Here is a 12,789-nt window from a genome sequence, read left to right as displayed (position 1 = left end):
TGCGTTTAATGTTGTCCCAGAGGTCTCTTAGGCTGTCTTCATTTCTTTTCATTCTTTTTTCTTTAGTCTGTTCCACAGCAGTGAATTCCACCATTCTGTCTTACAGGTCACTTATCCATTCTTCTGCCTCAGTTATTCTGCTATTGATTTCTTCTAGTGTAGTTTTCATTTCATTTATTGTATTGTTCATCTCTGTTTGTTTGTTCTTTAATATTTCTAAGTCTTTTTTAAACATTTCTTGCATCTTCTCGATCTTTGCCTCCATTCTTTTTTCCAGGGTCCTGGATCATCTTCACTATTATTATTCTGAATTCTTTTTCTGGAAGGTTGCCTATCTCCACTTCATTTAGTTGTTTTTCAGGGGTTTTATCTTGTTCCCTCATCTGGTACATATGCCTCTGCCTTTTCATCTTGTCTATCTTTCTGTGGATGTGGTTTTTGTTCCACAGGCTGCAGGATTGTAGTTCTTCTTGCTTCTGCTGTCTGCCCTCTGGTGGATGAGGCTATCTAAGCGGCTTGTGCAAGTTTCCTGATGGGAGGGACTGGTGGTGGGTAGAGCTGACTGTTGCTCTGGTGGGCAGAGCTCAGTGAAACTTTAATCCGTTTGACTGCTGATGGGTGGGGCTGGGTACCTTCACTATTGGTTGTTTGGCCTGAGGCAACCCAACACTGGAGCCTACCTCGGCTCTTTGGTGGGGCTAATGGCAGACTCTGGGAGGGCTCACACCAAGGAGTACTTCCCAGAACTTCTGCTGCCAGTGTCCTTGTCCCCACGGTGAGCCACAGCCACCCCCGCCTCTGCAGCAGACCCTCCAACACTAGCAGGTAAGTCTGGTTCAGGCTCCTCTGAGGTCACTGCTCCATCTCCTGGGTCCCAATGCATACACTACTTCGTGTGTGCCCTCCAAGAGTGGAGTCTCTGTTTCCCCCAGTCCTGTCGAAGTCCTGAAATCAAATCCCACTAGCCTTCAAAGTCTGATTCTCTAGGAATTCCTTCTCCTGTTGCTGGACCCCCAGGTTGGGAAGCCTGACGTGGGGCTCAGAACCTTCACTCCAGTGGGTGGACTTCTGTGGTATAAGTGTTCTCCAGTCTGTGAGTCACCCACCCAGCATTTATGGGATTTGATTTTACTGTAATTGCGCCCCTCCTACCATCTCATTGTGGCTTCTCCTTTGTCTTTGGATGTGGGGTATCTTTTGGTGAGTTCCGGTGTCTTCCTGTGATGATTGTCCAGCAGCTAGTTGTGATTCTGATGTTCTCACAAGAGGGAGTGAGAGCACGTCCTTCTACTCCGCCATCTTGGTTCAGGCAAGACTGGTAGTTCTGAGAATGCTCTTATACCTTCATTTAATTTCTAGATAGCAATTTCCTCTCAGACAAGAGCTGTGAAAGCTTAGAGCACTCTCCCAGGGTGTACTTTTTCCATACGAAGTCTGTCTTAGACAAACTAGAGCTGGTAGATGGATGACTACTCTGGTTACAGCTGCGAGGGGAAGCTCAGCTGGCTGTTTTAGACATGTTTCCTATTAATTGGTTTTTTTTTTAATTCTAAAGGAATATGGAAGAAATTTCTGTTGTCTTCCTTGGAAGACAACCAGGAGCCTTTACATATTGATAGATTATTCCATAGTTTACAGTATCAGAGACCTGATTAAGCCCCGTGTTTGTCTCTGACCTTTGGCTCAAATGTTCATTTTGTTCTACTTCTGAGGCTTGAGACACAGATCTGAGACCCTTGTTAAATGAGACTTTCAGAAAAGTTTATTTATTAGGGAGAATATGGAAGGCAGTGAATCAGTGAGGGGAGAGGTCTACAAGCTCACTAGGGGTAGCTCTCTGTCACTAGGAACACATCCAAGGAGGGGTGAGTTGCAAGAGAAGAATTTTCTCAATGGAAAGATAAGAAAAAGGTACTTCTTTCATGTCTGAGTCCACTCAGCATTTTTCATCATGCAGAAATCTAATTTTTCCCTGAGATTTCCTAAAGGAAGAATCAGAATAAATATTTCATTAATAGAGTGTCAGAGCTACAAAAATACTTGTAAAATTATCTATCACTCTTATTTTATATTTGAGGAAACTAAGAGCATAAAGGGCATTGATTACAGACAAAAGCCAGGTTATTGGATTTCCTACCCTGTTATCCTTCCATGATTCTAAGATGCCACTGAAGATACTATGACCTATACTATAAGCTCTTTGAAAATAAGTTACTTAATCCGGCCTCAGCTTATGATATATGAGGCATATCAGTCCTCATCTTACTCTGTCAATACTCTTACACTTTGGCTGAATTCCTCATTAATGGGGGTGGCCTGAGATGTACACATTCCTATCTCATTGCTCTTTGTGAAAATTACAAAATGATCGTTGGGTGGAGGGCTCCAGTCTGGTGCCATGGGGAGAGTTTTTCTCCCTGTGAACTTCACTGTCTTATACAGAGATCAACCCTGAAGCCACAGTTTTGTGAGACTTAGTGTCTAATCACTGATAATCATGTCACATAAATCCAAAAACTAAACTAGACAGAGGACCCAAACTTTATAGTCACCTATCCTAGCTCAGAGTTTCAGACACATATGAAGTTGAAGATATCTGAGAGAAGGCAAAAGTACAGTTTGTTTTAAAATCAAAGAATTTCAAGGACTCAAAGGGATATTTAAAGCTCAAGTGAAAAAAATCTATCAATTGGCATATGGGAATGCGACTGCTGAGAGAAGAAAGGGCCTAGCAAACACTACTGAGTACAGCAAGTCTGCTTTCTACTCCAGTGGGCTTTGTATTGCCACATGTTCTCCTGAGCAGGGACTGATTATTATCTGAGCAAACTAGAGCAAATTCCTGGCTTCAAGGCTGTTGTACTTGGTAGAAGAGGTAATCACCTTGCACTAAGCTTTTTCATTGTTCTCTTCTTTTCTCCCAGTATTACTCACATGCTCTCAACACACAAGATGCAGGGGTTTTCATAGGTTACCAAATTGTTGCCACAGATGGGTTGATATATACCAGGGCAGGGGTTCACTGTTCCATTGAACCAACTCAATCTACTTTCTTATATGGACATTTCACCTGAAATTGAGTTGAAAAGAATGATACGATTAGAATTACACTCACAGACATCTCTGGACTTTACTAGGAAAATCTAAACATAGAATCATATCCTAGTCTGACAAAAGCTCTCTAGCTTCCCCCTCCACAAAACAAGGGAACCAGAACCCACGTATGTCCAACGTATGTGATGCCCTTGTTGTCAGGACCTCCTGACAGGAAGAGAGAAAGGAGGCCTGCTATGCTATAGTGGGAAAAGGAAGAGTGCGTTAACAGGACAGATTTGGGAAATTTAGCTTCTCTCTCAATCTCCTTTATTCTCAGACTATTTGACCTGGAATTAGTCTTAGAGATTTTCTGTGGCAACTCGGCTAAGGAAACTGAAGCCCCATAATTAGAAAAGATGTTTCACTGAAATCTATATGCCTTGACTTAAAATATTTATCACATCTTATCTACTAAAAATATCTCCAAGCTAACTCTTATCTTGAAGTTGTGAAACATGAGATCATTTAGAGTAACTCCCTGATTTTGTAGGGAAAACTGAAAACAAAGGAAGGGGCATGTCTCAGTGGCACCAGAACCCATGTCTGCTTGCAGTGTTGGTATCAGTGATGGCTTGAGAGCAGTGACTCTGGGATGATTGAGCTTGACGATGATAGTCTCAGGGGCTCTATGATTACCATAAGATAGGTAGATAAAGTACCTCTAATACAAGGTGGGAAGGAGTTTGGGCTGAGTATTTAGAGAAAGAGGGATCATATTTGAGCTCTTCTCCCTTCTTCCCTTATCCAACACCACCACCATGGCCAGGCCACCACCATCTGTCTGTCACCCAACTAATCCCTCCACTTTCTCCTTTCCTCTGTAGCCTCTAATTTCTGTAATTTAAACATCCATTGAATCATATTACTCCTGTACTTATGCTCTTTTAATTGCATTTCACTGCACATAAAAAATTTCCTCTTAGTATAAGCTAAAAGACCCGATGTGATCTGTACCCTTCTGACTTTTCCAACCTTGCCTTATACCACCTTGCTCTTTGCCATTTTCCGTGGGGGTTTTTTTGGTCTTTTTTAAAATTTTGTTTTGTTTTTGCTTCAAATGCTCCATAGTCCCTCCATCTTAGAGTCTTGTGGTTTGTCACGACCACCCCATCAAATGTATTGTCTTTTTCTTGAACCTAAACTCATTCTACCTTCAGAGCTCAGGTTATGACCTACTTTCTCAGAGAGATTTCCCAAAATACAATCCCAACTTTCCATTCCTTTTTAAGTACCTCTAATCAGTGTGTAATAAAGCATTTATACAATTATTTGACTAATTCCACACTCCAAAGAATTATAAGCCCATAAGGGTAAGGTCTGTTTCTGATTAGACTAACCTTTGTGTGTCCAGCACATATATTGGCACTTAGTCTTGCTCTATAAATATGTGCAAAATCAATAAGATATAAAATAGTTCAAACTGAATGAATATAGTCAAATAATAGCAAGAATAATTAGTATCATCTGTAAATATAGCTTTTCTTTCTCTTTAGAGTAGGATGTATATTCATCAGGTGAGTAGGCTATATATTCATCTGCTGTGTAACTATAACATCTGCTGCACCCTCTCCCTCCCTCTCTGTGTTCCAGTCACACAGGTCTTTAATCAGTGACTCAAGTAGGTAAATCTTCCTCACTGCTCTCCATCTGGGTGGCTCCTTCTCACCCTTCACATCTCAGATATCCCCATGCCCAAGAAACCTTCACTGATCACATTGTTGATAGTAGTATCTCTACTTTCAATAGATATTCTCTATTGTATCATCCTATTTCTTTCATTTATAGAATTATTTATAGAATTTACTATAAAAACAGTCACTCTCTTCCTTTTTTCTGGCTATTTTTGTAAGCTTCATGAGAAAATAAGTAAGAATGAGTAAGCTTATTTTTGTTCATAAATTGATGTACAAGTGGAGGACTACTCTTGCAGGCAACCTTCTTAAGAGGAAAACTCTAGGACTCAACTCTATGAGGCTAGAGTATAAATCCTGGACAAATTCTATAGACTTTTTTGCTGGAGCTATAGCCTCTGACAGGTTCTGCACTCTGATCTATGGGTCCCTTGAAGGCCAAGCTGCCCTCAAAACATCTTTCTCACCAGTCAACTCATGAATGTATTTTTTTAAGAAGTAAAATTTAAAATTTACTAATGAGACAAAAGCTTGAAGTGCAAATGCTCCTGAAGTGAAGGAGTACAGTGATGCAAATCCACATCAAAAAAACAAAAAAATCTTTCATTTCACCATTTCCCCCATTTATTAAACACTTATTTTACCCCACAGTATATTTAGTGCTCAGAGGTATAGCTGAAAATGAAAAAGGTGTCTCTGTCACTTTGCCCTCATACAAGTTGGAAACAGAATTTGAGGCTCTGTTCAGAGATTTCCTGTGCCTTCACATTTCCTCAGTCTATATCTTAGAGTTGGCGTTTGCCATTCACAACTCCCGTAGGCATTCTCTGCATATCACAGGGCAGTTAGGAGCATTCTTTCCACCAAACTGTGGGCCCCTCCAGAGCAGAAACCATGTTATGCCCAAGTCTGTGGGCATATAAGAACCTGCCCTGCCCCCTGGCAACCACCAGTGTCCATAAACCTTTTCCAGGCACTACCGAGGGCTCTGTGGTATACCTATGACCAAATCTCAGCTTGGTTCCCAGTTTGGGTTACTCTCCTCTGAGCTCCTATACCTACAGTGTACCTGCCACATTCATGTAACATTGAAGAACATCACTTGCCTCAGTAAGGTTCTAAAATAGTAATTACAAAGCAAACTCAGAGTCTTGTTCCCAGGAAATTTAGAGGAAAATTATCTTAATATTTCCATGTGGTGGCCACCAGTGTGGAGGGCCTGAAGCCATAACAAATGAAAATAGTTAAAGAATCTAGTATCTGGTAAGTCATAGCTTAATTTGTTGACAGAATAAAAGAGTTCTAATGTAGTACCAAGAAAGCTTGCAATAATTGAAAACATTATTTCATTTATACATATATTCATTCATTTTTTTAAAATGTGGGGTAACTCTTTTACTCCTGGTAGATAATCAGCAGCAGATTATATAGGTGCATCACTGCCAGTCCAGTGTACCAAATAATTTTTTGATTAACAGTAATTAGCCTGGGCTTGAGAGGATTCAGAGCTGACAGCCAATATATGAAAGAAATGAAGAAATGCTAGAACTTTCAAGAGATCTTTTAACCCAATCCCCATATCTTATGAAATGCCCAAGAATTCATGGCAGATATGTAAGAAGACTAAATGCCCAAGAATTCATGGCAGATATGTAAGAAAACTAAGCTCTTCAGTCTTTGAAGCTAGGTTGCTCTACATGACTTCTCTAAAAAAGGACACAAAAAATAATGACCCAGTCAAATATATGGCAGAGCATTTTCAAAAGTTCTGAATTTTTGTGATGCACTGTGGTGGAGGCATATTGCCAGTCACTTTCACACGTTACCTCACCCAGTCACCCAAGCCCCTGGTCCCCACGAGTTAGGTCTTATAGTCTGCATTAATAGATGGGAAAGCTAAGGCCCCTGCCCATTGGCCCAGAGCCTTTTTTTTTTTTTTTTTGGATCACACTCCATTGTCTGTCTCTCTCTATATACAGATATATAAGTATAGTAAAATGATACACTTAATAAAAATATATATACACAAAAATCTCAAAGCATTCTCTTCCAGATTATCATGTCACAGCCCAGCAGTCAACCTTACATCCCTGCCCAAAACAGCTACATTACTCACCAGAAGGTAACGTCAAATGTATCAGGATAAAGAACAGAAGTGAGCAGAGTACTGGGAAGGATTTGGCCATTTCTCCTCCTGGTGTGTGCTTAGAATAATGCTCTGAGATACTGCTTCAGGATGTTGCCTTTTGATACAATCACCAAAGAAGAGGTTATCAGGAAATTAAGACCACTTTTGAAGTAAATATTCATCTCCAGTATACCTACTGTATGCTCCTTCTCCGAGAACAAATGCTCAGGAATAGTTAAACTTTGGTTAGTTATAAATAAATGTATAGATCTCAGTGACAGACCTGTGACTACTTAGAAGACAGAAGTAAATCAGAGGTTACTGTTTGGGAATAATTGTATTATGTTAGAATGGAGGTATTTTAAGTGTCTTGAAAAGGCACCTTACCTGACGATTCTCTCAAAATTTTTTTGTTTGAAAGGATACAAAAAAAATGATGAGGCTGCTAGAGGCTTCTAGACAACAAGAGCTTCTCAATAGAGGAAGCAGGTCTGTACTTGGTCATGAAGCAGAGAATGCCTCTTGGGATTAAGATAAAAATTTCTAATACTCCAGGCCTACTTGGCTGTGCTGAGAATCTTCTGACTTGGAAAGCTAAACCCTGTTGGAGCATTCTGAGAGACTGTATAGGGAGAAAAAAAGAAATACTCTTATCTCACAGGAGTTCCAAAGCTACTTTCATCCAGACACAGAAAGGGAGAATTCAGTGAGCAAATCCTCCCTTGGGATTGCCTTTCCTTGTAGCAGCCTTTCTGACCCTAAAGAATGGTATATGGAGGTTCCAGGTCCTGACCAAAGACCACATTGAACTCTCCCTGTCTTCCTGATCCTGCAAAAGTGACCTGGTCCTCCCTGTGTCCTAGAGGCCTTTTTCTCTGCTCTGTAGCATATGTTGATAGGTAATATACATGAACTCCTTGCCTTTATGCTATGGTGTGTTATTTGTTATCTGAGACACTGAAATGTTTCCACAGTACCCCACTCTCCAGGATGTCTGGAGGCTCCTGGCACAATGTCCAGAGCTGTCTGCTTGGCCCGCTCCTGAGACAGTCTATGACTCCATGTTTTTCTAAATACATCCCCATCTCTTCCTGACATCTTCCCTGGATTCTTTTAGGAATGGAGCTTCAACAGTGGAAGATCCAGCTGTACCAGAACATAATGCCAGATACCCACTCTCCCTACAATGTGTACCCAGGTTGACTCACCTCATAAAGGAAGTGAGATGTAATGTAATTCTTTGTGGCTGGTGCCTTTCCTTTAAGGAGCATGTGTTAGAGCCTCAAGAGGGGATAGAATAGCTGCGTAGGAGAGAGAAGGCACTGATGCGTTGTGTGCTGGGCTGAGCAGGCCCTGGGAGGCCAAACATTTAGGATGAGTCAAAGACAAACTCAGCAGGAGGTGTTGGGGAAGGGAGCACAGAGATGCCTACAAGACTTGGGGGGTGGGAACAGATCGCTGGCCAGGGCAGCCCTGGGTGGGCAATCCAAAGAGGCAATAGCAGAAGAAACATACCACAGTAGGAAAGAGCATAGAAGAAGTATCGAATGTTCCAAAACAATAATTAGCGCCTTTGGCCAGAATGGAAAATGTGGAAACAGCTGAGGAAGAGAGGAGGTTGCGGTGACAGATGAGGTCTGTGGATGCCATTTGCAGTGGGTCCAGCCTTGTCCTGTAGCAATCCAGACCTTTACAGCTTTGTAACAAGGAAGATACCTTTATCATAGCTGGGTTTCCTCCTAATTTCTGAACTTCCTGCCTCTATGTTACATTTTGTAGAAAACAATTCTTCTTATGTCAAGGAAATACAAGTTTAGTCTAGAAAATTCAAAAAGTAGAAATATTAGAAAAGAAATAAAAAGACAAGAAACCTCAAAACCCATAGATAACTGTGAAACATAAACTGTATTGAATTATATCATTCCAGTTTTTTTTAAAAAAATCTATATATACATACACAGAGATGAACATATATATGTGTTCTTGTCATATTTAATCAAATTTTTGTAGTATATATTGTTTTACACTTTTTTGACTTAGAAATGTACTGTGACATTTTCTTGATCTTAAATATAGTCATATAGAACATGAATTTAGATGCCTAGTGTCATATTCTATCACATATATGGATTTTTATTATATTAATATTCTTCCATATTTGCTCAATTAGGCTGATTTCAATTTCATTATTTTTAACAATACTGGAATGAACAAATTTTTATTTACCTCAGTTAATTTGTCTCATTACTTCATTTCAATAAAAGCATAAAAACAGACCTACTGGAAACTTCCAGAAAGGACTTGGGTCACTTAGAATATGAAAGAAGTGGTTTTCATCCAACCTGTGGGCTCTGTAAGTCTAATATGGAACAATTTGAAAATACCCTGTCACCTTCCTAAGTAAATCGGTCATCTCCCAGTTCAGAGAGGTAGAGACATCCCATTGTTTAGGAAGGATTCTGGACATAAAAGCAAAAGATCAAGTTACAATATTTTTGTCAACTTGAAAAGTAATTTTTCCTCTCTGGACGCAATTTTCCCATTTGCACAATGGGGTAATCAAACCTTCCTTAAGGAACTCTTTGGAGGTTTAAGTGAGCTAACATTTAAACAGCTTGGAAAACTGCCTGCCTCCGCTACTGATATGGGCTTTATAGGCTCAGAACCACAGATTCACTGCATTGTATGAGTATTCAAAGGTAATAATGAGCGTGAAATTACTTCCCACCTGATAATAAATAATTTACATTTTTCTCAACTTTGCTTTGTCACAGATTTTGTTATTAGCAGGGTATCACTGGTTAAATGAGTTCCCGTAGGCCTTCTACTGTCTGGGATTCTGGTTTGTCAGGAGTTGTATGGGCACTGGAAATACAGCAGTGAAAAAGAATGGCATATTCTTTACCTTAATGGAGCTTATACCTTGGCAAGAGAATATTATTAAGTAAATAATTACTCGTGGAAGGCAGACTTGAGGAAGCAAATTTTAACATTTGAGTTTCCTGACTCTTGTGACATTCCAGTATGAATTATGGCCCCCCTGATTCTCATCCGTAACAGCAATGAGAAATCAAACAATAATTTCCACAAATCCAATATATTGACTAGGTAAAAGTGAAGCAAACTTTCCTAAGATAAAAGGAATTGCATATTATCAATATGTGACCCTGTTTAATAGCTGCAAAAATAAGATAACAGAGAGAGGTCTACAAACAGTATTTAATCCTGTAGATTAAATACATAAAGGAAAATACATAGAAGAGGAAAAAAATCAAGGTAAAATATTTTTAGCTTTTCCAAATTCCTCCAAATTCCAGTTGAACTAATTAATATTGGGAGAGGAGAGTAAATAAGACTGAGGGATCACATCTTCCTCAAAGAATCCTTAGTCTTTGACTTCCTCATCATCTCTCATACCCGTGGTTGAATTCCAGAAGCTACAATTTGGGGCTTTGTTCCTAGATGTCAGGCTCCTACTCCTAGCTATGAAATAATTCAGTTTGTATGTTCCAGTGTCACCTCAAACGAATATTTTAAAAAACCAACTCCTCACTCTACAGTCCAAAGCAGATTCTTTTTTTTAAGTTTATTATTTTTTTGAAGTATAGTTAATTTACAATCTTGTGTTAGTTTCAGGTGTACAGCAAAGTGATTCAGTTATATATATATATTATAATACATGTAACATATATACTTTTTCGGGTTCTTTTCCATTATAGGTTATTACAAGGTATTGCATATAGTTCCCTGTGCTATACAGTGGGTCCTTGTTGTTTATCTGTTTCATATATAGCAGTGTGTATTTGTTAATCTGAAACTCCTAATTTATCCTTCCCCCACCCTTTCCCCTTTGGTAACTGTAAGTTTGTTTTCTGTGTCTGTCTGTCTCTGTTTTTTAAACAAGTTCATTTGTATCATGTTTTTTCTTTAGATTCCATGTGCAAGTGATATCATATGATATTTATCTTTCTCTACCTGACTTCACTTAATATGATAATCTCTAGGTACATCTGTGTTGCTGCAAATGGCATTATTTCATTAATTTTTATGGCTGAGTAATATTCCATTGTATACATGTACCACATCTTCTTTATCCATTCATCTGTCAATGGACCTTTAGATTGTTTCCATATTTTGGCTATTGTGAATAGTGCTGCTGTGAACATAGGGGTGCATGCATCTTTTTGAATTATAGTTTTGTCCAGATATATGCCCAGAAGTGGGATTGCTGGATCATATGGTAGCTCTATTTTTAGTTTTTAAAGAACCCTCCATACTGTTTTCCATAGTGGCTGCACCAATTTGCATCCCCACCAACAGTGTAGGAGGGTTCTCTTTTCTCCACACCCTCTCCAGCATTTTTAATGATGGCCATTCTGACTTTGTGAGGTGATAGCTCATTGTAGTTTTGACTTGCATTTCTCTAATAATTAGCAATGTTGAGCATCTTTTCATGTGCCTGTTGGCCATCTATATGTCTTCTTTGGAGAAATGTCTGTTTAGGTCATCTGCCCATCTTTTGATTGAGTTGTTTTCTTTTCTTTTTGTTTTGTTTTGTTTTTGATATTAAGCTATATGAGCTGTTTGTATATTTTGGAAATTAATCCCTTGTCAGTCGCATCATTTGCAAATATTTTCTCCCATTCTGCAGGTTGTCTTTTCATTTTGTTTATAGTTTTCTTTGCTGTGCAGAAGCTTTTAAGTTTAATTAGGTCCCATTTGTTTATTTTTACTTTTATTTCCATTACTCTAGGAGACGGGTCCAAAAACATTACTGCGATTTATGTCAAACTGTGTTCTGCCTATGTTTTCCTCTAAGAGTTTTATAGTATCCAGTCTTACATTTAGCTCTTTAATCCATGTTGAGTTTATTTTTGTATATGATGTTAGAGAATGTTCTAAGTTTTTTCTTTTACATGTAGCTGTCCAATTTTCCCAGTGTCACTTAGTGAAGAGACTGTCTTTTCTCCATTTTACATTCTTGACTCATTTGTTGAAGATTAATTGACCATAGGTGTGTGGCCAAAGCAGATTCTTACCACCTTTAGGGATGTGAAAATCCTTCACAGGATTTAACCTAAGACTGCATGTTCTCCAGTAGAAAGGAAAGTCAATTCCACTGCCCAAACCATAGAACTTTCACAGTCTAGTCCATTCTTTAACCAATTATAACTCCACCACAGTACTAAGCTGCCATTCTTTAGGTCCCCAGAGCTGTTTCTCCATCACAGGAAAGCCACCACACAAGTGATCCGTCCCACCCTGGACCGTAGGGGAAAGTCTTTCCCTTCTCAGGATTTTTTATTGAAGCCACAGGACAACATTGTCCAGACTTGCATATCTGCCTAGGAAAATTTTGTTTAGACAAAAGCAGAGTTTACGTAAGTAAACTCACTTTTTCAATTTATAGGTTAAAAAAGAAAATTATGTAATTATTGTATAATTACATATATTTTTAAAACATAGGTTATATAATGTACTCTACAATATATCCACTCAACAATATGTAGACTTTGTCATTGTTGTTGTTTATAGTTAAGCAAATTATTTATTATTATAGGATCAACACCCATGTGCCCACCATTCCAGTCATGAGCTAGAATGACCATCATCCTAAAAGTCTCACATGTGTTACTGCCTGAATATTTGTATCCCCCCAGAATTCATATGTTGTAGTCAATCCTCAGTGTGATGGTATTAGGAGGTAGAACTCTTAAGAGATGATTAGGTCGTGAACACATAGCCCTCATGAATGGAATTAATGCCCTTATGAAACAGTGTCCGGAGAGCAACCTTGCCTCTTCTACCATGGGAAGACACAGCAAGAAGATAGTAGACTGTGAACCTGGAAGTGGGCTCTTACCTGACACCAGATCTTCTGGTGCCTTGATATTGGACTTCTAGAACTGTGAGAATATAAATTCCTATTGTTTA

General features: G+C 39.0%; 1 protein-coding gene across 1 annotated transcript; it reads right to left on the bottom strand.

Annotated features, from left to right (window-relative positions):
- Positions 1 to 1,936: 1,936 nt before the first annotated feature.
- LOC114235517 (serine peptidase inhibitor Kazal type 14 (putative)) lies at positions 1,937 to 6,913 on the bottom strand. Its single transcript, XM_028161818.1, is given in 5 exon segments — positions 1,937 to 1,982; positions 2,935 to 3,046; positions 3,049 to 3,072; positions 5,911 to 5,946; positions 6,844 to 6,913. Coding segments are annotated over 5 exon segments (288 nt in total).
- Positions 6,914 to 12,789: the final 5,876 nt, after the last annotated feature.

This window comes from Balaenoptera acutorostrata, chromosome 2 (genome assembly GCF_949987535.1).
Source record: "Balaenoptera acutorostrata chromosome 2, mBalAcu1.1, whole genome shotgun sequence".
NCBI classification, from domain to species: Eukaryota; Metazoa; Chordata; class Mammalia; order Artiodactyla; family Balaenopteridae; genus Balaenoptera; species Balaenoptera acutorostrata.
This window is presented reverse-complemented; position numbering and strand designations above follow the sequence as displayed.